The sequence below is a fragment of the Phyllostomus discolor genome, chromosome 6 (assembly GCF_004126475.2).
Source record: "Phyllostomus discolor isolate MPI-MPIP mPhyDis1 chromosome 6, mPhyDis1.pri.v3, whole genome shotgun sequence".
Taxonomy (NCBI): Eukaryota; Metazoa; Chordata; class Mammalia; order Chiroptera; family Phyllostomidae; genus Phyllostomus; species Phyllostomus discolor.
Window position 1 is genome coordinate 3,862,005 of NC_040908.2, and position 26,835 is coordinate 3,888,839.

The window sequence follows — 26,835 nt, forward strand, 5'->3', positions numbered from 1 at the left end:
AAAAAATGTACCAACAGTACAGCAGGAGCTATCCTGTATGAGTAAATACATATACCATATGAGAAATACATTACATTAACTTGACAAAAAATGGCATTACTCTCTTATACTGTAGAAAATGAAGTTCTTAAATATTCTAGTAAAAAACACTTACTCTATATCTAAAACCATGTAAGGATTAGATTGTTCTTTATCTTGTTCACTGTCATAGAAAAGAATCTTCTTACTGCTCACAATCACATACTGTTCAAAAGAGGAAGGGAAGAAATTAAACAATGATTAAAATTGACATATATTTTATTTTCTTTTAGCAATAAAAATCACATAAAATACCTAAGTTAAAGAACTAAAAGTTCTTAACACACCCTTAGAAAAGTCTTCTTTAAAATAATAAAAAATGTTGCTTGTATATAATTTGAATAAGCAAATTAAAAATGAATCAGACATATTTTTAGGCTGATGTGGCTTCAAGATCCAACAGCACAGGTGACCTATTGCTGTTTATGCTCCACTCAGGTTAGTGCATCAGACCTAACACCTGACGGGACACTGTCAGGAGGACGGCCTTCGGAAGGTGGCTAGGTCAGGAGAGCAAAGCCCTCACGAAGGGGACGGATGGTCTTGTAAGGGGGGTTCCGAGCCCCTTCTGCCCCGGGAGGGCTCAGCGGGGGTCTGCGGTCCGGAAGAGGGCCTTCACCACAGCCCAAGCACGCCGGCGTCCTGGACCTCCAGCGTCCGGAACCACGAGGAGTAAGTTTCTGTTTTTCCTAAGCTACCCAGCCTGCGGTACTGTGTTACCACGAAGTACCTGAATGAACTGCACACATCAAAAAGGAACAGGATAACATCAATAATCACAGTAACAGAGGAAAAGAAGTAAGGGGGTCTTTCTGTCATATCCAGAGTTGTTTTCCCACCAAAAGCGCCAAAGCACGGGTTTCTGTTTTCTTATCACCAAAACATGTTTTATTAGTAACAATCTATTAATGACAAAGTTACTTTTTACAGAGATACATAAAATTGTATCACTCCAACTCAGAAAGCACAAAGGAGGTGTATGCGTCTCAATGCCCCAGTTACGTCAGTTAGGTGTACCTTACAACGGCAGAAGTGAAAGGGCTGTAGCCAAACCCACCAAGAATGAAGCGAAAGGCCATATTCTGAAGCACCACTTACCTTTCTAACCCATCCGAACTTCTTAGTGTTATTTCTCACAGGCAGTGAAAGCCATCCCTCTAGTCTTGATTCTATAAGAAAAACCCAAGATATGAGGAAAAATAGAAAAATTCTCCTAAAAAAATGGGAAATTTAATACAATTTTAACATAAAAGTCACAAAACAAATCAATTACACCCTTCAGAATTTAACACTGCACATTATCTGGGATATAATAATAATGCAGGATCAGTATAAGCAAGCTCTGCAATGCCAACAAAATCCAGGTTATATCACATTGGAAATACATATTCTGTAGTTTATAAAGTCAAACGCCCCACTGGTTAAATCCAAGCATTTGCAAAGTCCAGCAGAAAAGTTGCCAGAAAGAGAAGCAGCTCTCTGTTCTCACTAATCAACCTGAGGTGGAGTCCCCTGTTTTTCCTCTGGAAGGAGGCCTAGCTGTAGATATACCACACGTTTTCTTCTACGAGAAAACACTTTGAGTAATTCCATGTTTGGGAAAAATGAACTTTTAGAATGGCTGTAATAAAATGAAATAGAATTGTGTACATTATAGATTAAGTTTGATTAATGAGTAGAAATATAACCAAAAGATTTCTAAATTCCAAAACACCAAAATCAATAAAATTCTTGTAAAGGAAACTGAATACTTAAAATTTATTCTACTGGCATTTCATTAATATCTTTTAATAAACTAAGTAAAATAAACGTTTTGACATTATTCTAATAAGAAAAGTACCTATCACTTGTTTTACATCCACTGCAGGTCTGGGCCGTGCGAGACGCCTCACACAGACTCTCCTTACTCCTCCGTGCCCGCAGGAAGGTCACACAGGGACGGCCTCCGACCCCAGCCCCCACACACCCTCTCACCTCCCAAACTCTCCCACAGAACACTGTCATCAAAACAGCCTGCATGGGCAGCCCTGGACACGGTCCCACACCAGTTTAAGGGGCTAAATCAGATGACTTCTAACAATAGGCACAAGACTGAAATAATTTGTTGCTAAGCTCTAAAACAACTTCAATACAACCACTTGTGTTGTGTATTATATACTGATGTATACCCAGGAAATGTGGTGACAATGTAGCATTTTGCCATGTATAATGCGTATTTTTTGGCCCCAATTTTTGAGGGAAAAATAAGTGCGCATTATACACGGGAAAGCATTATACATGGCAAAATATGGTAACTATTGTTATTTTACTTTGATTTTTTTAATTTTATTTTTTATTGTTGTTCAACTACAGTTGTCTCCATTTCCCCCCACCACTCCCCCCAATAAGAGGCTACATTTTATCTCACATTCAACTGTTCCTACTCTAATTTTCTGTGGCATCTACAGTACATGTTTTTGTACTTATGCTAACTTGGTGTTAAACATAATTTTATGTGTTTTCTGTCCAGTTTCTTCATTTGTACTACAAGGACAAAGATCAGGTCAAATTGTCTTGTACTCTTTTAAGGCCTAGCGAAATGGTGCCTAGGTGAGCCCTCACTAAAAACCCAAGCGCATCCTCTAAGACAGCCTACATGTCTTTTCTGTACTGTCACTCTGGATATGAAATTTCAGAAAGAATTTCTACTTGGTTGAAAATGGATAAAACAGGCTGTGAAACCATACGCTCTTAAATGATGCAAAGCACTGCCTCATTTCTTGTAAGCCAACAAAATAAATCCATCAATTGCACAGTAACAGCAATGCCGTGTGCAGACACCCTGAAAACAAACTCTTTGTTCATGCAGCGGTCTCTTTTTAATTGAGACTAGAGCAACTGGTTAGGGTTAGTGAATGGTTAATGTTTCAAAGTTTTTCACGAGGACTAAAATTAAGGACAGTGAGAAAGGTGAGAGGTTTTCGGGATATCACCTGTATCATCAGGTCCCGACGAAACAGGTAAGTTAGGCAAAGAGTCTTCTTCTGAGTCAGAGTCAGAGTCAGAGTCAGGGTCAAGGAGCGGGCGAGAGCTGGCAGGCTTAGTGGCAATATTGAGGGAGGTGGAGGAGCGCTGGTAGGAGAAGGACAGGGACTCCACAGTGTGTGACTGAGTGATATGGACTAAACACCCAACACAAAAAAGGTAAGAACGCAGAAAAGAGTTAAGAGAAGAAAAAATGAAAACCTAAAAAGAGAGCTACCTGAACTATATAGTGAGCTAATTTAAATAACTACATATGTGGAATTTTCCTTTGAGTTTTTTAATGAAAAATTTCATCAAAAATCACTAAGTAAAGGAAGTTTAAACTGTTGTTTGAATCCTCACTCCAAGGAGTAGGTTTTTCCCTTAAAGAAATGACATTTTTCCTCAAGAACCAAGTCAGTCACAGGGCTTTAAAACAATCATCAGATTTATATTAAAGACAAAAGTCTTCTAATAAAAACACACACAAGGGCTAAAAACAAGCTTGTACCTGGAAACCCATCATCCGCCTCGGCGTCCCCGGGCCCACTGCCTGTGCTGGAGCTGTCCATGCCCATGTGTAAGGCCTGGAGCTGCGACCGCAGCTGCTCAATGTCACTGTCTTTGCTGTCCAGTGTCATCTGCAGTTCAATTCGAATCTGGCTCTCTTCAGCTATTTGCTATTGGAAAGTAAATTACGTTATATTAACTGGATGCCACATATCTCGTGACTTTGCTTCTTAGTTCAATAATTATTGACAGAAATGTTCTATAACCAATAAAATATACGCAGATATTAAAATCTACTTCTTAAAACAGAAGTCTTCAGTCTAGAGTTCAAAAAGCGTCCTTACGGCCTGCATTTCATTCAGTTCTTTCTGATACTTGATCATCTGCTGCGTCAATTTTTCGCGTTCAGATTTAAGCTCCATGTGGAGCTTTCTATTCTCCTTCTCTTTTCGCCGCACATCTGTGTCGCTGCCGCGTTTGATAGGTTCTTTTCGATTCATGATCTCGGCCAACTTATTCACAGCCTTAAAAACATAAGAACAAGAATATGAATAAATAAAATACATTATGCTGATGGTATCTTGGTAACTCACCCATAGCAAGTTATACAACCACTGATAATCTTCGTCGCTTTACACAGGGCCACCCAGAAACACCTGACATTAAGTAACACGCCTCCTTTCATTACTTTTTATCCTTCCCCAGTCTGTACTCTGTTAGTTTTTCACTCATGTTTTCTGAGAACTGTGACTTGAAATGTTTATGGGTTCGACCTCATGTCACTTTGTCACTTTGAGATTTTAGTTTCAAGAGAGATTTTTACTTGCAGTGGCATCACACTGATAAAATACATGTCCCACCACAGAGCAGAGCCCCTGGGACCCACGAGCACGGGTGGTGTACATACAACCGTGAGCGCTGGCGGAAGGTGGTCAATAATCACAAGTACCCTGTCACAGACTGACCCTTTTCCAGGCTGTCAGCAAATGGCCACTCTCTATAGTTTATTAGAAAGAAAAAAAACCTTATCAGATTATGATAAAAAACTAGGAGGGAATGTGACTGGATATGAAAAAAATCAATAAAAAACTTAAATAAACATTGACCTGGACAATGTTAATCAAATCTAGCTTCTACTAACTTGGCAAAAATCAGATAACTGTGACTGTTCATAAACACTGATACATTCAATGATTGCTGTGGACAATCTGTAACACCAGAATAAACTGTAAAAGACATAAACTAAAAAAATGCAAAATCCTATCTAGAGTTTATTATACATACTTGGGTTTTGAGTGTTCTCTCTGTTAACAGCTGCTTCTCGAACTGTGCTTTAATAGCTGCCGCACTTATCTCTTCGTCTTTCAACCTCGACAGTTCTGAAAGATGGAAAAATGTAAACATTGTATCTATAACTAAGCCACTTACAACTATGAAGTATATTTAAAATAAACATTCTTTGTTAATACATACGTTCTTGGGCATCTTTCAATTTGTTATTTAATTCTTCTTTCTCATTTGCAAGATTGGCAACATCACTAGTTAGTGTCCTATTAGTTTCCTCAAGCTAAGAAATTAAAGTAGAATAAATATCACACTCCAATTACAAATTTGTTATAAAGTAGTAATTCAAAATGAAAATATCCTAGAACGTTGCTACAACTCTTGTTTTTCTAAGTACATCTATCTCTAGATGTCCTGTCTTTGTCACCTTCCCAAACTTCGCTCTTGAAGAGATTTTCCTAACCGCAATAAACTTCATATGCACCCCCAGAAGCCAAAAAAACTGTCCTTCTCTCAAATACCCCTTAGGCAGTACTTTTAATGAGAAAAACATTTATTTAAATAAACTGAAAAAAGCAAATAACTATAACAAAGCTCTGCATTCTACCATAAAGAATAAACAAAATTAAAAACTGCAGTATTTCTTTCAGAACATTATTTTAAAACAGAAAATAAAATTTTACTAAAGAAAGTTGATGTTCTTCTGTGTTCTCTCCAAATCCTCCTGCTCTTCCTTCCTGAAGGAGTTTTTACTGTGAACTCTGTGTTTCATCCTTTTCCTTCATGACTGTATATTTTACTACATCAACATGAAACAATATATAGTGTTTTATGTGATTTTAAGTTAGCCACGAAGAGCACCATGCTGCATCTATCTTTCTGTAGCTGCTTTCACTCAGTATTATATTGGGTTGTTGACATAGAGGCTTAAGCGATTCATTTAACTGATACGGGAGTTTCATATTCTACCACATTCCATCCATCCACCCATTCACCTACTGACAAGACATCTGAGTTTTTAATACTACGGACATTCATGCTGCTGTGAGCACTATGCCTGGATCCCTCTAGCAATTCACTCTAACGTGTGTGGACTGCCTTTGGATAATATGAATGTTTAAAATTTACTGGAGATGACCATACTATTCTATGTGATACTAAATCTACATGCTTCACAGCGATAAATATGAATGCCATTTTCCAGACATCCTCCAACATTTAAAATTAGTCGAGTTATTGAATCTCTGCCAATGTGATGAGTATAAACAACGCTGAGAAGCTGATGTTTGAGTGGTTGGAAATCTTGTAGCTGGCATGTATAATTCTTCATTTAGATCTATGTTACAATATCTTCCTAGTGCTTCTAAAGATGATTTATGATATAGTAATTTAATTATAATAAAGAAAGAACCAAGAATTTACTTACAGACGCAATTGTAGCATCTTTTTCACTGAGTTCCTGTTTGTGCCTAGCCATCATCTCTTTGATCTCCAGCTCTTTCATGATTTTCTCTTTTTCCAAGTCAGAATATTGTTCTTCAGCAATTGAACGTGCCAGCTGCTCAGAATCTGCTTTGGTCAAGGTGATCTCCAGCTGAGCAGCCAAGGAGTCCCTACATTTTAGAGACAGATCATCTTAATGTTCAATTTTTCACTATGAAGTCACAGTTTGTGTCTAATTCGCTTCATTAACCAATTTTTATTTGGGTGTAGCAGGCCCCCTTCTGGGAGCAGGGTACGTGCCTGTGAACCAAAGAGACAGGACCCTGTCCTTACCTCTCATCCTGTAATTCCTGTTTCTTCTGCTGTAACTCCTTACAAAGCTTGGTCTTTTCTTCGCATTCTTCTTTAAGTTCCCTAACCTGTGTCTTATAGAGGGTCTACACAGAAAAATATAACGAACATAAACCACCATCACCATCAAGAATATTATTTTTACATTTGAAATCTATCTACACAAAAAGTTGAGTACATAAAAATATATTCATAACACTGAGTAATGTTGAGCCACTGAACAAATTAATAGTTTAATGAGCTTTTCCATTTTCTTATAATCAACCAATTAACTAATAAGTTCAGCTAATGATTCAGAAGCATAATTTTCAGCTGGATATCATACTAGGATTTCTCATTAAATGATACAGATTGGTAGGGATGAAGAGCCAAAAAAATATTACTAATTTAGACTAGATAATTTTGTTGGCTTAAATTGGTGAAACAGAGACAACAGCTACTATTTCATATTTTAAAACTGAGCTCAAAAAAGTATGAAGTTAAAATAAAAATTTTATGTGTTTCATTATGAAAACATGGCCTTCCTCTAAAAGCAATGCTTTTAATCAATTTCATAAGGGACAGGCGTGTGCTTACAACTATTTTTCTAACAATGATAATCTATTCTAAAGACAAGGATCATTCTCCAGGCTGTGCAGCAATTTTTTTTTTAGTTCTACAAATATAAAAATTTTCAAACTAATGTGTTTGGAACTTACTGAGAAATACTGTTCTGCTTCAAGCTGATCTTGGAGCTCTTTCATTTGTCCATCTGCATCTTGACGTTCTCTGTGGTAATATTGAGTCAAATGTTAAATGAGTTACACACGTATTAAAACCAGAAACTCTTGAAATGTAGTGTGAGAACCCCCTGCGAGTCCCTCGGACCCTTTCAGACACTCCACGAGGTCAAATCATTTTCATAATGCTACATAAGCATCACTGTTCTTAACTCTCATCCTCTCACGAGTGTACACGGACTTCTGTTGAAGCTAAATGACATATGACGTCATCACTCCAACAGCTAATGAAATGTGTTTTTATGTTTTTATATTTTAAAATTCTCTCAGTTTTAATTTCTAAGACAAAAAAATACCATTAGATATATCTCAGATAAAAAAAATTCTATGGTGATCAATAATTACAAAAAAAATTCTATCCTCACCCGAGGACATTTTTTCATTGCTCTTAGAAAGAGGAAAGGGGTGGGAGAGACAGATGTGAGAGAGAAACATCCATCGGCTGCCCTCTTGTACACACCTCAACTGGGAATCGAATCCAGAACCTGGGTATGTGCCCTGACCAGGAACTGAACCTGCGACTAACCGGTCTACGGGACAACACTCCATCCAACTGAGCCACACCAGCCAGGGCAACCTCAGTAATTTTTAAGAGTCTAAATTACATATTCTTATACATGCACTATAATCAGCCATTTATGCTAAGCAAGTATAGAATTAAAAGAGAAACCCAAAATTGGTTATCTCATATGACTGAATGGGAGAAGGCGGGAGGGGAGGTAAAGAGTACGGAATTTTATATCTAAATGTAGATGGTAACTGCACAGATTTTACATTTTGTAAAAACTCAGTGAGCTCCACACTTATCATCTGTGTACTTTTCCTGTATGTATGTTAATCTTTAAGAAAGAAACGTGTACTTTCTCTGTATGTTAATCTTCAATACAGAAGTAAAATTAAATTATAAATAAAATTAAAAGCGAGCCTAATACCCCATTTAAGAGGTTAGGCTGAAATAAGTTAATTTTAGGCTTCTTAAATAAAGCAAAAATGAGTGCTGGCTGGTGTGGCTCAATGGACTGAGTGCCAGCCTGTGAACTAAAGGGTCACGGGTTGGATTCCCAGTCAGAGCACATGCCTGGGTTGTGGGTCAGGTCCCCATTAGGGGGGCCTGTGAGAGGCAACCACACACTGATGTTTCTCTCCTTCTCTTTCTCCCTCCCTTCCCCTCTGTCTAAAATAAATAAATAATTTTTTTAAAATGCAAAATTACAGTTTTTCAAAATGTTATTTTAATATATTTTCTAAGTGCATAGAGCACTAGAGTATATCCTGGAAAAATGTTTTAAAATTTTACATGGTATTTGCTTAACAATGAAACATTTCCAGGTCCCACACACTAAAGGAACAGACAGACAATGCACGGACAACGGACAACAAGCTCGAGAGCCAGCCCCGAGAAGGAAGGTGAGGAGCACGGGCGGAGAAACCAGACATTCTCTTCCGCTCCAGCACCACCACCCCCTTCCCACTGCTCTCTCATACTGAGGCGGCAGCAGACAAAAGTGCTGGGGAAGCAAGTCCGATCTTAAAGAACAACAGTGGCACAACGCATTACTTGTACGGGGAAAAAAGAGACAAATGGTCAAGGAAATAAATGGTAAAAAAAAAAATCCCAGATAAACCAAATTTAAAATATTATATGTGGATAGTTTTGCATATTAGTAAAACTTTGTTTCAAATAATTAACTTACTTTCGAAGTTCAGCATTCTGTTTTTCCAAGTTTATTTTCATTTCCATGAGATGATTATTCTCTTGTTTTAACTGCTTTTCTGACATTTTTAGTGTGTTGACTTGCTGTGTTTGCATCTTCAAGTCATTTTGTGTGAGGCAGCGCTTTTGAGTTTCCTGCTCTATTTTTAATGTCAAGTTTCTAACCTAAAAAATAAATTGTGTACCTTGATATGTAAGTAAATAATTTTGATTTTTTTATCAATGAAGCTGGCAGCCTATATGATGACTCAAAACAGATTTTTGTCCTTATGTAGTAAATTCATTTCAGAGTAAAATATATTTTTTGTATTTTTTATGGTTATAGTTTTTAAATAAAGTATGGTCTTTATGGTAAAAATAGCTCAAGTTCTTAAAATTATGATTCATTTAATATATTACCCAAATTCACTAAAATTAAAAGGTCATAGAGTAAGAAAAAAAATTTTAATTATGAAACCATCATTGTACCTTACAAATAAACCCAGTTTACTATTAATTTATTAAATAGTTTATTATTTATTAATAAACATACTTACATCTTCATTTAGCACATCTTTCTGTTTAAGGAGTTCATTTATTTTCTGCTGTGACTGTTTAAAGTCACAGTCTAATATAGAGCATTTTTTCTCAGCTTCCAGCAGCAAGTTCTCTACTTTCTGTTTTAAAATCCTTTCTTCCAAGAGCTTTTTTTCCATTTCTATTGCCACAAAATTAACATAAATTTACAAACAAAAGAACCATATCAAATACATGATGCAGTATTAATAAAAATTGTAGCAAATGGTGCTCCTTAAAAACATTTTTTAATCCCCAGTTTAATATTTTCATCATTCCTGTTACTGTATTTGAAACGTCAGCAGTTTTGTTTTTGAAAGTTAGGTGTTTCATTTGCAGGGTATGCCTCTGCAATATTACGTCCGTTCTAATGGAAGTAAAATAATCCTACCTTTATTTATGGCTCTAAAAGATATGAGTATCTTTTAAATACAGACTTCTTTTATTTTCCTGATATTCTGTGCCTCTCACTGTTACCTGCCTTTCCTGACAGTCAGGTAGATTCTCTGACCTCTTTCTATGGCTCTTTCCGTCTTGGCATATTACTAGACAAGGGTAAGAGCTACGTTTTAGGGAGGTGGAGGGGACTGTGCTCTGGAGGCAAACTTGTGGAGTTTAAACCACTTCCTAATTATTTGACTGGTCAAGTTAATTAACCTTCCTGAGGCTCAGTTACCTTATCTCTAGAATGGTAGTAACAGTACCTACCCTCGCAGGGAAGTTACACAGATTCTGAGTTAGTATATGTGTAGCACTTAAATGATGCCTGGCGCACGGCAAACAGTAAGTTGTCTCTATTAAAAAAGAATTTTTAATGAACCAAGAAAATGTTCACAGTATTGTTAAAAGAAAAAAAGCAAAACTATGAAAAAACTGAGAAAGTATACAAGTGTCACCCTGGTTACTAGGATTATGGTTAATCTTTACTTAGTTTACACTTTCTTATATTTTCCTAAAGACTTGCAACAGCTTTTGTTTTATTAATCAGAAAAGGCTTTTAAAAGCCTTTTTCAATTTCAAAGTGTACAGCAGGCAAAGTTTATGTCTAATCAAGTTACTCCCTATTAAATGTAAGGTATTACAGCTGAACTTACCTTTTGATACCCCAATTAGAAAACTTGTTCAAATCCAACTAGGTCCCTCTGCTCCTTCATACCTGAAGCTCAATGTCTAGTTATCATTTACTACAAAGTTATACTAACTAAAAACTAAGCCTACGACTTTCAGTTTTTAATGAATTGTCTTCAAAAGTGTAGAAAAATGAAACTTTTTCACATATCACTAATAACAGCTAGCATTTCTAAGCACTGTTCATGTATCATTGCACTTGGTTTTCACAATAATCTAATACTTTAATTGTCCCTTTATTGGAAACAAGGCACAAAAGTTTAAGTAACTAGGCAAGATCACATAAGTAGTAATTCATTGATGGTGAAGTTATATTCTTAATCAAAGTAGGCAATAATATGCAGTGGAAAGATCAAAGGATTTAGACCCAGATTTGAGTATCACCTATAATATTTAAGTTTTATGTACTTATGTAAAATACCTAATGCATCATACATCTTAAGACAGTGCTGTAAAAAGGAGTTTAAAAATGGTAGTTATTATTATACAGAATTTATTTTCATTATTTCAGAGAATAATCTATGAACAAGTGCACTCATTTAAAAAGAAAATAATCACCCTAATGTGGGCATAGAAAATAGAAGGAGGCATAAGTGAATTTACCAAGGTGATGAAAAAATAGATTCTACACTTTGTTTGGGTAATAGTTACATGTGTACACTACAAATATGAAAAATGTTTGCATTTTATTGCACCAAATTGTACCTCAAAAGAAATTCCACTCTGTCTTCTAGGCCATAGACAGGGAAACAGGGCCACCAACTTCATCTCTTCTAACCCAGTTTTTCCAAGTAAAGCACCATTTCATCTTTCATCAACCCGAATCAGTGCCTTACACTACCATTAACAAAAACCTTCAATTCCAATTATATTCACTAAAAACCTAGTTTTTGCTAAGTTATTCATAAATGTTATATTTTAACATGAAATAAAGTTTCTGTTAAGAGTTTTATGAATCTTTCACAAGAATATTGATTCACTTTGGAATTTCAAACCCATCATAATTATAAACACTCAGTTTGGAAAATAAGTATTTAACCTAAAACAATTCCAAGATACAGGCTGGCTTGTGGAAAAGCAAACTCAGTTATCTTACCCTACATTTATCAGTATTGCATGGTTTTGATCAAATCTAGCTAGTATCTTCTTTATGCCAGAGCTCCAAAATGTCAGTGTGCTTCTATTTTAGTTAATTCAGCTATTATTTTAAAATATTTATCTTGAAGAAAGTGGCAGGAACCACAAGCTGATGAAATATCGAACTAAGTTATTAACAAAAGAGCACCCCCCCCCAAATCTGAGGAGTGTAGCAGGACTTCATATTCTGTATGCCTGTCACCACCAACAGCACCAAAATACTAAAAACGTTGTTGAATTCTGTTGTCTGGGCCCTCTTGCCTTAGAGATGACTGTTGCTATGGGGAGGGGACACACATATGTGTAAAGCTTCCGTGACAGTGCTTCCCTCCCAGTATTTGAAAATAAAATACAAACAAGTATTTTCAAAATCAAAGAATTGATTGAACACAGAATCAAGTCTTAGTAAAATGCTACAGGAAAACCCTCATAAAAATGTGTACCTTTCATGGCTTCTGATTTAGCTTCTTCAATGGATTCATAAATCTTATTTTTATCTGCCAGCCGTGCTTTTGTAGCTTTATGTTCAGCTTCTTCTTGTTCCAAGCTCTGCTGTATAACTTTTAGTTGGTATGTCATATCTATCTCCATGTTGTTCTTCTCCTATTAAAGATTAAAATGACAGCTATAACAAAAAAGACTGGCTGACGATTTCAAAAGCTTATGAGGATTTTTTATAGACTCACTAAGAATGCCCAATACTTTCCCTCCTCTATCCATTCCGATTCCTGTACAAGTCATCTGTGCCCTGTGCCAGCTCTCTTCCCACTACCCCCACTGCCGCACCTCCACTCCACTACTCTGAGGCCATGCTGAGATCATTCGATCTCAGTCAAGTGACCCATGATATTCTCAATATCAAATTCAATAGACACTTTTCAGTCTTCCCTCACTGGAACTCACTGCTGCCCTGGAAACTATGTGTCACCGAACTCAATTGGTTCTCCCCCTCGTGTGCTCACCTCGCCTGGCGCTTGTGAAGTTCCCCCCCGAACACCCCCTGAATGCCGGTGTTCTTGGAAGTAGTGTCTTTAGCCACAATGCTTCTCCTTTTCCTATATTATCATTTCTCAAACTTTTAAAACATACCAAATGTTTCCTTTTGCTATATCAATCTCAGGACATGTATTTTAAGTCGAGAATCTTTAATAATAGAAGTCAGTTTATGTTCTACATATCCTCAGATGATTTTCTAATTCTTTGTTTTCTATAGTTCGTATCATAAATGTAGGTATTTCTTTTGTGTTTTAAATAAAATCCTGAATACTGAAAATGACTTTTTACACTAATAATTCACCAATATCTGTCCTGAAAAAACCACTGCTCTAAACAAATTCTTCCCAGATGGGCTCTTCCATTCGCATGACTCCAGCTACTGCTATACCGATGAATCGCAAATACTGCTATAGCTCCTATTACCATGACTTACTGCTTTGTGGATGCCCTAATGTGGCTGTCTCACAGGCTCCCCAAACTTATGACTAAAATAGATCTATCATTATTTCCTCTACGAGAGCCATTCTTCTCTCATTCTTTATTAACCGATGGCACTTGTCTCTTGTCACAAACTAAGCACCTGAACTCATCCTGGAGTGCTTGCTACTCACATGCCACATCTAACCAACTACTAACTGCTGCCAAACATGCCTCCCCCAAACATTCCTCAGATTCACCCTTATTTCCATCTTTTTAGCCACGGCACTGGTTACGTCTCCATTACCTGAATGCTTAAGAGGCCTGACTAGCCTCTACCACTTACCTCATCCTCCTCGAATCTACTCTCCACATGGTACACGGTGATTGACCACTTTAAAAATCTTCAGTGACCAGTCCATTACTTAAAGAAACTATTAACAGAGTATTCAAAATCTTGCATGATCTAGCTCACGCCTAGCTCTACAGCCTCACTCTGGCCACTGAATTCCCACTCTTGGAGGGGAGGACCAGACTGGCCTGCTATTTTTGTAGAACTTCACTGGAACACAGCCACACCCATTCCTTTAGGTACTGCAGCATAACTGGGTAGTTGCTACGGAGACTCTAAGGCCTGCAAAGCCTAAAATATTTACTACCTTTCTCTTAAAAGATTAAAATTTGTTGCCCCTGCTCTATATTCCAGAAATATTGAACAGTTTGTAATTAACTAGGCAGACTAGCTTTTTCCAACTTCCCATCCTCGGTGCCTCGGCCTGTGCTGTCCTCCCCAACTCGGAGTGCACCTCTCCCCTGCCGACCGGCCTGCCCTGTCAGGGAGTCGCCCTGTGCACCTGCTCATCTCCCTCATCCAAGCCGCCACCATTCAACTTACTACGCTGCACTGTAATTAGCGCTATGATTCATTACTACTTTAGAAATCACCCATTAGACTGGACTGCATGCATCCTGATACTTCTGCCACAGGTGATACATTACATACTTAAATGAACAAATAAGTAAATGAAAAAATATTAACTTTACAGAGCCTAGAAATTATCCCTAGCTTACAGTATTTAAAAAAAAAACAAACTTCTAGCCCTGGCTGGCGTAGCTCAGTGGATTGAGCGCGGGCTGGGAACCAAAGTGTCCCAGGTTCGATTCCCAGCCGGGGTACATTCCTGGGTTTCAGGCCATAACCCCCAGCAACCGCACATTGATGTTTCTCCCTCTCTCTTTCTCTCTCTCTCTCCCTCCCTAAAAATAAATAAATAAAAATATTTAAAACACACACATACACCTTGTTAAAAAAAAAAACTTCTAAATGCTGAAAGTCATGATAATTTTATGTAACTTTTAAGACATGTAATTAGTGAAAATGTGAGCCTTCCTTGGACCCCTAGAGAGAAGCATCCTCATTATGCACACTCCAGGAGAGACCCTCCCCCCATAAGCATCCAGCATACTAAGGGCTGCTTGTGTAGTGCTATGGCAAGCCTTACAAATACATATGTATCCCCGCTCTACACAACCCAGTCTAAATGTGAAAGAGTCCATGAGTCTGCAGAAATAAATGATCTCCCTCATTTCGGAATAAGTTTTCCAATCCGAGACTCTACAGTTATTTTCTAACACAAAAATAAAGCATCACGTGTTCTACCTTTTCCAAATCAGTGAACCTCTCCTGTAGTTGTCTCTTCTCCATCTCTACTTTTGTGAGTAAGATTTTGCCACTCTTCAAATCTTCTTCCAGGCCAGATATTCTACCTAAAATGACAACATTTAAAAAATGATAAACCCACAAAGTGTATGTGTATGTATACTATATACATATAAAGTATGTATGTATATTTCTATATAATTATATATAGCATGTAATTATATGTGTATAATTAATATATCACATAAAGTGTATATATTAAGAATAAGAAATCTGGACATCACCTCATACTTTGAAGCAGTTGTTTATGAAAAGTTTTACAACTGTTGATATGGTTGATATTAGTATGGTTGATATAGCTGAGATACTACTTTACAGTTAACTCAACTGGAATCCAATCTACCACCTTGGGAGGTGGCTTAATACTTAAAATACTTCAAACTATTTGAAAGTAAATCTCTGGCTCACAAAATTTTACATTAATGTATTTCTAATACTCTAACTTCACATAACAGAATAATAGTATATTCAGAAATGCGCTACCCCAGCACATTATCTGTCATCTAAATTTATTTCTGAAACATGAATCATTAAGATGAATTCAAGTGCAATCTCTCTGTTAATACCTTGTAAATCATTAATGATCTCTGATCCATGGGTTCGGTCCCTCCTTTCGGATTCCAGAACCGACTGCAGATTGATAAATTCCTTTTCAAGTTTTAACTTGGCGGTCTCCAACAGGCAATTTTTATCCTGCAGATCTCTATTGTTAGATTCCAGCTGTTGAATCTGTTTTGAACTTTCTGCCTGGCTTTTTCTTAACCGGGCTGCAGTATCAGATTCTGTTCGCAGCAAAGCATTGGTTTCATCCAGCTGTTATTCCATTCGAAGTTAAACAACAACAAACAAACACATACAGGTGTATATAATGAAAATGCTCCAGTTTCTTACCCCACAACAAAGTATTTAAAATAAACAAAAACTTAAAAATATGTCCTAACAATTTCCTTTTAAAAATAGAGGCAAAATCCTTTTGTACATTGCCAATTAAAACTATTAACAGGCAATCATAAGTAAACTTCAATATCCTTATTACAAATTGGGATCAACTTACTTGTCTCTGGAGTTGATTCACTTTCTCAGTGGATATCTGAGAATTCTGATTTCTTTTTTTCAAATCTTCAAGTTGATCTTTTAAACTGTTAACTACGATAAAAAGCATTTTAGTGGAAAGCTTCAACGCAATACATACACACACACAATTTTTTTGATAAGTATTTAATATTCTACACCACAAACCATCATTTTCCAAATTTCGTTTCTTGTCTGCTTCATGATCAGCTTTCCGCTGATATTCTGCATTTTTGTGCTGAAGAAGAGCCTTTTCTCTCTCTAATTGTCTTAATGCCGATTCCACATTTTTCCTTAAGGTAATCTGAAATAGTGCTTAAAGTTATTATCAGGAAAAGAGCATGTATAAAAATCAAATAAAAACAAAAACTATTTCAGTTATTTCAAACAGATAAAAAGCCTAAATAAAAGCTGTAACTACTGTATTATTAAAACTATAATGTTTCCATATTTTTCAAATAGCACACTACTCTTGAATAATCAATATTATAAGCATTTTGTTTACTACTGAAAGCAAACTTTCTATTCCATCACCATCTTTAAATAATAAAAACCTGAATCTAAAATGTTATGAATAAAAATTTTATAAAGGAAACAATGGTTTCTGTTTTTAATCCATGTCAGTAATACAAACACATTTTTTTACTTGAAATATCTATACATTCTAAATTAACTCAAGTTTTACAAATACGTAACAAAAATGAAGCCTATTATCATGATTATTCTATAATTTCAGTCCTGTCCACCCACGCTACAGCATGGGTTTTATTACAGATGAAGATATGAATTAACATGGTACTGGGAGAACTCTGTAGATAAGTCAGGCACCAAAACTTTTTATGAACAAAAACGTCAATGAAAGGGCAGGGCAACTTTACCTCTTCTTCTAGCTCCTTCACTGCTTTCTCTAGGCGAGTATTAACAGATCTAAGGAATTTCAAAAGAAACAGTAAACAAATAACTCCTAGCTGACAAAAAAGCATTTACTATAAATTTGAAAATAATCATATAATTACACTTTTGGTAATATGTTTAAACTTAAATTTTATAATATACTATTTAACTATCTCCAAAACATACTTGCACTTCTGCTCCAGCTCCTCTTTGGCTTGCACCTCCGTGCTGAGGTGCTCTTCTAATGTGTACAGTTTTTTCTGAATCTGTTAGAAAACAAGACACAAAGTTTGCTCACACTTTGTAAGTGTGAGGCTTAAAGAAAACAATGACAAGCTCCTCTTTTCTTTCAACTTAATATAATCTCTATTGTACAGTATTTGTATCTTCTAATGTGATGTTTATTGACAGAGGAAAAAATCCTCCATCTCTTGCTTTCTGTCTATGACAGTCCACATGTATGTGTGAACACACTAAGTAAACATACAAATGAAGCTCTAATCTTGGCAAAGTTCTTTCATGACACCAAATTTCTCATTCGTTATGAATAAAGGATATCCTCTAGTGTTCTTCTGCAAAGAACTTATTTTAAAATATTGTTAGCATTTGTGCTTACTAGATAAAAGGTCTACATCCAAAACAAATATTCAGAACATTTTATTGAACATGCTCAAATATGTATTAGTGTTACTAAAAATAAGACTATAGCCCTGGCTGGCATAGCTCTGTGGCTGGAGCACCAGCTGCGAACCAAAGCATCGCAGGTTCGATTCCCAGTCAGGGCACATGCCTGGGTTGCAGACCACAGCCCCCAGCAACCGCACATTGATGTTTCTCTCTTTCTCCCTTCCTTCCCTCTCTAAAAATAATAAAAATAAATAAATAAAATCTTAAAAAATAAGACTATAAGTTCTTCTTTATATCTTCTTACACAGTGCCAGGCACAGTACTATAAAGAGTTGTAATCAATAACTCTTTTGAATAAATGATAGCTAATTAATTACAAGTCATCTCTTTGTTATTCTTTAAATCTTTAAAGGTCAGATCTGTCAATTTTTAAACAAACTAAAATTACAGAAGGTGTTAAATAATCCATTTTGGAACATTATTAGCTTTACAAAGGGTTTAACTTTCTGGATTCCTCTTGTGCCTTAGATACAGCAGCAGGCACTTGACAAATGTGGTCTCATTAATCCTAACAAAACTCCTAGGAGGATGGTAGTGTTATATCTACTCAGGAAAGAAACTCAAATCCAAAAAAGGTCAAAAACTGGGCCAAGATAGCACAGCTCATAAATGACAGTACAAAAATACAGCCCAAGTCTTTCAGATTCTGAAACCAATATTCTTTGTAGTGATCAGATTTTCTAGTTTCTTAAATATTTCATATACCTTAAACAAAACTGTATTTTTCCCTAATAAGAATATATAGGCCAATGAACTAGTCAAATTTAATAGCTATTGCATTAATATAATTTTATCACACCTGTTATCACATGCCAATGAGAAGTTCTTGCTGCCAATTATAAGTTTTTGGTAAATAAAAACAAAAACTACATAATATTGATTTTGAATAACAGATCTGTAGGAGCAATAATAAAAGGGATACTTGGTAGAAAAAAGGTTGGGAACTTCTCTCTTGAGAGATGTAGCACTGCAAACGCTAAGTGAAGTGAGGCTTTATCAGAACCCGGCCAGAGTGATGAGTTTTTCTGTTTTTTCAAGATATATGACATCTACATACCTCTTGACTTTCCTATTTAAAACAAAGAAACAAACAAACAAAAAAAACATAGAAAACATTAAAATGCTTGTTTTTCTTTGTAAAAGTCCTAAAACAAATCATACCAAAATTAACCAACCAAATTTTTTAGTTTTTATAAGTTTTGAAGAAAAAAATGGTTAGCATAAAAAATACTATACCAGTTGATAAAATTATCCTTTTATATGAATTTATTGCTAAATACTCAAAATTTGAATCTCTCCACCACTTGTGTACTCTTACAACTTATTATCTGTACTTTTATAGAACTAAGACTATAAAATTTTCTAATTGGAATTGTAACTGTTCATAAACCTACTCTATCACTTTGACTACTAAAACTTAGCCTAAAGCCATGTATAATTCATCATTTTACTAGCCATTGTATCTTACACAATTATACCTACCAAAGAAATGAATTATTTCAATGTTATACTGAATTATATTACAACAAGGAATGCCATCTAATGATTCAAAAAGTAGCATCAAATAAACTTTTTAAAATACATGGGCATTACTAAAATATTTGAACAGGTAATTTAAATAGAAGAGTAAAACTGTATACATACTTCATTTTTCCTCGACTGTACTGAATCATTTTCTCTGCCAGGTGGAGAGTCGCTTAATAACCTAGAAGGGAAGGCAGGAAAATAGTTGCGTGTCACTTGAATCCATGTTCTAATACCAACTTGTTCTCAGAATTAAATTCCAATCACACAGATTTTTTTTCTCACTTCAACTTATTTTAAATGAACCAACATCTTCCCCTCTAGATTTTTAGACCATTTGCAATAAAATGAAATGCTAAACTTTTCTTGCCTCTCTCTCATTGGATGTTCTGTTATTTAACATTGTTCAGATTGGAGTCACTAACCTTCCCTTCTTTATCTCAAGTTCCTGTAGCTATTTTATTCTTCTTTCCTAGACATTTTCTAGGAAGAAACACCTCTCCTCTTTTTCAAAGATAACATCTTTTGATCTCCAGGGCTTAACACATAGACGAACACTTCTATTTAACTCTCATCTCCTCTCTTTCTCAGTGCCAGTCAACACGCTTGCGTCTCTCCAGGCACTGATCAGCACACAATCCCGAGAACACTACTGGCAGCAGGGTGACCAGTTCCTCCTGGCTGGCCTGGGGTTTTCCCCAGTGTTAGCATGAAAAGTCCTGCACCACATCCTAGGAAACCCCTCAGTCTGGGGCAAATCATAACGTGTGGTCAGCCCCATCATCACACACGGAAGTATGAAAAAGTTTCTCCAAGTCTTTAACGCTTCACTCAACTGTTTCACAGTTTTCAGTGGCTCCTCACCACCTGTAAAGTCAGAAGTTCCTCAGCACAGCACACAACAATCATCTACTGCAAAATTCTCCCCCTACTCCAACTTCAGGATGCTTTCTAAGCTTACTCCCCAAAACTCACTTCAGTTGACCGCTATTTCTTGAATGACCCATGCCAGGCTCTGTGCCAGAGGCAAGGACTCAGGCAAGGACACCAGCGTCTTCTCACGTCCTCCAACCAGCGAAGTCCGGGAACGCCCACCCGATGCTCGGGCCCCCGGCATCGCACTGCGCTGCTCTCAGCGTGGGCTTGCCTCCCCTCCTCGCCACTCGCACCTCGGCCACTCAGAAAGCCCTTTCCTGTCTTTACATTTGGCTAAAATGCCACCTTCTCCCTGAGGTCTTACCTAACTTTTTCCTACCCTCACCCCAAAGAGATGTGACTTTTATTTTTCATCCAAACCATGTCGGTTTTGGGGTACCTTTCTTAAGGCAAATACCACATTCTACCCTTCATGATGAGTATATCATCTTCTCATACCCCTCGTTAGTTGACAAGTTCCTTCAAAAGCAGGTATTTGGTCGTATCTACAGCCCAAACAACACAGAGCATTGCCTTGCATTTATTTGTAAACGAGTATCATATAGCATTTTAGAAATAAAATAATGAAATTAAATTAACTTCTTGATAGTCCTTTTGAAAAAAACCCCAAGTTTAAAACAAATTAATACTTTTCCTTATATAATCCAGTCTCGAAGTAAGACAACTCTTTATAGCTAGACTCTGAAGACAACAAAAATGTAACAAATTACATACAAATTTTCTCTGTAGTAGGTAAATCCTATAAAAGGCAGCTGATTTCCCACGAAGGCTTTAGGAATGGGGAAGGTTTCTACATCTCCTTTGTCATCTTCAATGTCATCGAAATTGCTGCTGTCTATGTCACTGCTGAGTTCAGGTACCACCGGGGCTGCCGCTATTAGAAGAAAGGAGTTATTTCATTCATAACAAAAAATAAATAAATAAACCACCCCTGCTTTGTTTTATACTACTAGCTATATATTATATTAATATCAACACACTGTACGTCAATGATATATAATAACAATATATTTTTATGATATACTATAGAACTCTTTAGTAACACGTTTTCCACATTTAGTGAGACTTTTCAAAGAATTACAATTTTATTAAGTATTTTAGTACCATATTAGATCAGTTTTAAATATAGATAAATCAATTAAAAAAGAAAAGCAATATATTACTCTAGGTATTAAAATGACAAGCAGCAATGCATTCTTTGGTCTTCAGTTTTCTACGTTCTTTAAGTAGAAACATTTCTTGTTCTTATAATAAATTACTGTCAAATATTCATAAGGTTAAAGTGAATTACCATGTTTAACCTAGTATTTACCGGAGTATGGTCTCCATATAGTAATTAATTACTGATTTATTAATTCAAACACCTTCAAATTAAAACTTTACATTTCCCCATTCTGCAAAATATTGACATACATAAAATTTAACTTCACAAATTAAGAAACCTATTAAGATTTACTATAAAAGTACTGCGAAATATTGTTAAATACACATTTACTGTATGCTTACTTTGCTAAAATATTGAGATATTAATTTAGTTATAAATATTGCCACTGAACAAATCTGAAATGAAACCTCTCAATTTAAAAATTAGTTAGCATTAAATATATAAAACATGCTTGTTAATTCAAAAGACAAAGCAATTTAAAATGTGATGGGATGGAAATATTTAAATTTACTGACTTACTCTCTCTTATGTTATCCCAATTCCATTGATCGTTCTTAAAGAAAGGATGTTGTTTTATTTCTTCTACCCCATTTCTCCCAAGTCGTACCTCCCTAAGCAATGCAGATAAAGGTTATATAAAAAGTAAGGTTAGGAAAAGACAAAAATATTAACTCTTATCTCGACAAGGATCAACATAAGGATCACAAATGAGTTTGAGACATCTTTTTAAAAAAGCTTCAGCATAAATATGTCTCAAAAAAAAAGCTATCAAGTAGTATATAATCTCTACAGATAGGTTAAAAAGACTGTAATATATGTATTGGGCTGGCCAAAAAGTTCACTTGGTTTTTCCCATAGGCTGGTTCTAGTAGCCTTTAGTTGTCTTTAACTTCATTGAAAACAATTTTGTTAGACTGTATTGTGACAGCTGTCATATCAGCATGCATTTTAAAAATCTTATCAAAATTGGGGAATTCTTGTATAGCCATTTTAATATTGAAGATAGAGGAAAATATGCAACATTTTTGGCATATTATCCTTTATTATTTCGAAAGGTAAAAACGAAACTGAAACAAACACACACAAAATTTGTGCAGTGTATGGAAGAGGTGCTGTGACTGATCGCACATGTCAAAAGTGGTCTGCAGAGTTTCCTGCTGGAGATTTCTCCCTGGGCAGAGCTCCCCGGCTGGGCAGACCAGTTGCAGTTGGTGGCGATCAAATCAGGACACTGACTGAGAACAATTAATGTTTTACCACATGGGAGATAGTCAACATACTTAAAACATCTAAATCAATAGTTATTGATGAAAATGAAAAATGTGCTGTTTATTTTACAGAAAACATCACATAAACTTTTTCACCAACCCAATAAATGCCATGGAAAGTGAAACATTTCAATCTGTAGTTTGTGTCAAACAAAAGTACACGAGACTTTCAAATAAAAAAGTTCACCTGTGCATGCCAAAACCACATGACAAACTTTAGGATGTAAAAGGAACAATGATCTAACTTCTAGCCCAGAAGAACTATCAAAACCTCTCTAATAAAAGTTATTTTTAAAAATCTCTCCCCTTCTTAAAAAGAAATCACATACTATATTTGAAGCTATCCATATTTACTCTGATAAATTATATTTCTATATTTATACTAAAATTATTATTCTGAATGCAAGAAAAATGTAAATAATTTTACTCTGAGTCTTTGATTAAAACTGAATGAAAAAATGTTTTAAAAACTATGAGAATAAAAAGCATTTGTTTTTTTTACATGCCCCGGAGCAATGTTTAATATAAGGGAAAAAACCTATGAACTTTAGAGGGAAGTGCTCCTAGCCACACTAATGGCATAAAATTCTTTTTAAAACTGCAACCTCCTCCCAATAAATTGCTACAGCAAATCTTTCATGAACGGTACTCCTTTCAATGACATATGCTATATCCTATTTTATCTTTGACAAATTATGGTCACCCTATCAAAGCAAAACAGTGTACAGTATTTGTTCTGAGTTTATCAGCACAGGTTGTACATTAATCATATAATTAACAAATATTAAAGTTTTATCCTACAAATGATTGATAAACATAAAAATGATTAATTTCTATGAGGAACAATATAAACAACTTCTGTTGCTTCAGATGGAAAAAAATTCATAATATTCAGTTTGATGAGAATGAGGGAAAGAATTATTGTTAGTAAAAATATTTTCTGATGTGACTTCTCAAGGTCAATTGAATTCTCAGAATTCCACCTGTAAGATTTTATCCTACAAAAAGTGTACAAAGGCCACTACAAAGATGGTCAGTATAGTACTTCTTATAACGGCAACTAGCTAACAAATATAAGGTGTGTGAAGAAATCACAGCATTTTAAAGTTATAAATGGCCTTACTCCTTAATCTATTCTGATCCCATCATTTTATGGATGAATAAAATTATTTCCAAAAAACAGTAAAATAATCTCCCTAGAATCATAAAGCTCGTCAGTGACAGTCTGGGCTGGAGAGCGGGCAGCCTTGCGCATGTGTGGGTCCTCCGATGCCACGACCCCTGTCACGATCCCCAGTCACAATGGCGAGTGGAGCCGGAGAGGAACTGCAGAGCGCGCCAGGGAAGGAACTCTGTCTGAACAGCTGTTTAGCTTCCCTGTCTGAGGTCGGTTTTCACAATGTTGTTCATCTACTTTGTTTTAAGAAATATAGAATTTCCAGGACGGACCTGCTCATATTCAAATGCAAATAAAAACAGGTTGGAAAGAAAGCACTCGAAAGTTAAACACGAACAGTTTTTGAGATTATAATCTGTTGAGTATTTATCTGCACAAAAGGCTCTTCTTTCAAAAATTGTGCAACAGGGGTAGCATGGCTTAAGCCCCCTTAGAGGAGAAAAATGTCAATAATACAAAAGTTTTATTTCTCTCAAATGCATTATTTTACAAAGTTCTATTATTTTTCTTTTTAGACACGAGGGTTAAGAGTTAAATTACAATTGGGCTGCAAACCCAAAATGACAAGGTAACCCAACCCCAGGCTTAGCAGTAAGAAAAGGCTAACCCAGAATTAATCCAATTTAGATAAGAAGAGGATTGATTTCATAGGTAACTAAGAGTTAGGTGTGCCTTCATCTCCACAAGTTGGAAGCTGAAGGTGCCCTCTCCCCAGAGCCCATCAGTGCATATCACCTGTCTGTGAGGAAGGCACAGATGAGATTCTTCGCGTGTTTGGAAATCTCTGCATCTTCGGGGAAACACAGGGAGTTCTTATGATCCATAATTCTGCTGTATGTTCCCACAAGTGAATCTGCATAAAATGGAGTATCCCCTAAAATTCCAAGAAAGAAGACATTCAGTGTAAATGTAAATTCAACACTTTTCACCTAATACTTATGTTAAGTTTAAATTTGTCATGTGAATGAAAAAATGGTTACAAGCCAGAAGTCTCATTAAAAAACAATCAGATATAAACCAAGGATATGTTTAAATTTTAACCATACCAATGAATCATCAACCCTTATGAGCAAAATAAAATCAATGCTAACCCTACAATTTTATGGGTTTTTAAATAATGGGAAACAGTTTACTGAGTTACTAAAGGAAAAGATTACTAAGGGAAGTCAGATCAGACTCCTCTAGAGCTTGATCGGAATCACGGATCAGGCTCTCTCGAGTCTCTAGCTTTGTTATACAAAATGGTGGCCACTAGTTACATGTGGCAATTTAAAGCTAAATTAATTACCACTAAACAAAATGAAAAATTCAGTTCCCCAGTCCACTGGCCACATTTTAAGTATTCAGTGTGGCCAGTGCTACCACAGAGAAGGCACAGGTATAAGCCCTTTTCATCATGATAGACTGGGTGGTGCAGCTCTAATAGGAGTTAGACCAGCCCTATTATTTTATATATGGGGAAGCCAAGCCCAGGCAGATGACATGTGATTTGTCTAAGATGACACATTATCTGAAGTTCAAAATGGCAGAAACGGTATCACAATGTAGTGTTTGTGAGGACTGATGACTGTGACAAAGAGGCACTGAGATAAGTGTAAAACAAAAAAAGTCGAAGGCATCATTTTTGTCAGTACTCAGCTAAAGCCACAAGGCTTAAAGGCCCTGCTGGTATGCCTTAACTACAGGTCATCTTAGTCCAAAACAGACTTTTCCAAATCGGCCTATCCAAAACTTCAAAAGGGGTACTCAGGTAGGTAGTTTTCAACTTGTTTTCAAAGAGGAGCGGAGGGAGCTTTGAATTCAAGATTCTTCTAGTGCCATTTTTAATTGCAACAGAAGCCTTTAAATGAACTCCAGTGCCAACCAACCTGAGCAAGCAGCAGAGTAAGCTCAGAATACTGCAAATCAGTGCCACCGAAAATCATTAAATTTAGCTCTCAGAGTGGAAAACAGTGGCAGAAATTTAAATGGAATCTTCAAATGAGCCATGTGACTTCCTACAAAGTGTATTATTTTCTAAATCCTTAGGAGAGTCTAGGGAAATAATGGAATATATTCTATTTCAAAAGACTACAAGATACACCTAATGCATCATCAGATTGGGCCAGACGTGGGGAGAATGGACCGCTACCCGGAAACATGGTGAAAACCAAGAGGCCCACTACAAAGGTCTAAAACAAAGCTGGTCATGCCATGACATAATACCAAGCATAGCAAGATCGATGCTATATACCCAGGATGGTCAACAAGGGAAAGCAATTTATGTCACAAAAAAGTTCCCTGCCTAATTGTTCCTTAAATTTGGGATTTACCAAAATGTTCTGTATTTTTTTAAAGCAATAACAATACTCAATAATTGTACAGATTTTATAGATTTTCTACTACCAATTTCTTTTAGGGGAATCACCCACAAAACAAATTCCTCATCTTCTAAAAATATATTCTCAGCTCTGAAGTCATTTCATATAATATTATTAGCTCATCACTCTTGCCTCAGAGAGCAGCCCTGGCTACGTCTCCCCTCCTCCCCGGCCGAGTGCCTCGGTCACTGGCTCCTGAGCCGGAAGTGTTTGTGTGTCCTCATACTCACGAGTGGGAAATCTTAAGAACGTAAACCTATGATGTACAACACTTAAGCCTTTTAAATTTTGATTTAGTTAAAGTGAAAGAAATTATTAAATTTCTGGGACTGAAATATTATAAAATATATCTTGATACTTGAATAGTCAATAACTACATGATTTATTTTACTGGAATTTCAAGCCAAATATATAAACAAGTAATAAATACAAGAAATACAATGAACAAAAATCACTAACATAATTACATAAACAAACTAAAAAGTATTTTTAGTTCTCTATGATTACTGGAACAAATATGAACAGCTTTATATTCAAGATATTTACAACAAATATGATTAATCAAAAAAGTCTTAGAATGGAGGCCCACTATAGCTGTTAACTTGCTTCTTGTTGTATTTTCTTAACAAAAAGGTCTG

General features: G+C 36.0%; 1 protein-coding gene across 3 annotated transcripts in view; it reads right to left on the bottom strand.

Moving 5' to 3' along the window:
• The window catches only part of ROCK2 (Rho associated coiled-coil containing protein kinase 2), a 111,607-nt gene that overhangs the window by 12,971 nt on the left and 71,801 nt on the right, over positions 1-26,835 (bottom strand). For all 3 annotated transcript variants that reach the window (XM_036027665.1, XM_036027663.1, XM_036027664.1), the window contains exons 7-29: positions 24,573-24,711; positions 21,912-22,003; positions 20,942-21,101; positions 19,412-19,472; positions 18,825-18,836; positions 17,267-17,346; positions 17,065-17,113; positions 16,355-16,490; positions 16,170-16,261; positions 15,682-15,928; positions 15,056-15,162; positions 12,426-12,585; positions 9,699-9,859; positions 9,143-9,327; positions 7,368-7,437; positions 6,652-6,755; positions 6,302-6,488; positions 5,065-5,158; positions 4,876-4,970; positions 3,936-4,115; positions 3,593-3,761; positions 1,177-1,247; positions 155-243 (exon numbers count right to left, since the gene is read on the bottom strand). In XM_036027665.1, coding sequence (XP_035883558.1) covers positions 155-243; positions 1,177-1,247; positions 3,593-3,761; positions 3,936-4,115; positions 4,876-4,970; positions 5,065-5,158; positions 6,302-6,488; positions 6,652-6,755; positions 7,368-7,437; positions 9,143-9,327; positions 9,699-9,859; positions 12,426-12,585; positions 15,056-15,162; positions 15,682-15,928; positions 16,170-16,261; positions 16,355-16,490; positions 17,065-17,113; positions 17,267-17,346; positions 18,825-18,836; positions 19,412-19,472; positions 20,942-21,101; positions 21,912-22,003; positions 24,573-24,711 — 2,740 coding nt within the window. The remainder of the gene's footprint in view (positions 1-154; positions 244-1,176; positions 1,248-3,592; positions 3,762-3,935; positions 4,116-4,875; positions 4,971-5,064; positions 5,159-6,301; positions 6,489-6,651; positions 6,756-7,367; positions 7,438-9,142; positions 9,328-9,698; positions 9,860-12,425; positions 12,586-15,055; positions 15,163-15,681; positions 15,929-16,169; positions 16,262-16,354; positions 16,491-17,064; positions 17,114-17,266; positions 17,347-18,824; positions 18,837-19,411; positions 19,473-20,941; positions 21,102-21,911; positions 22,004-24,572; positions 24,712-26,835) is intronic.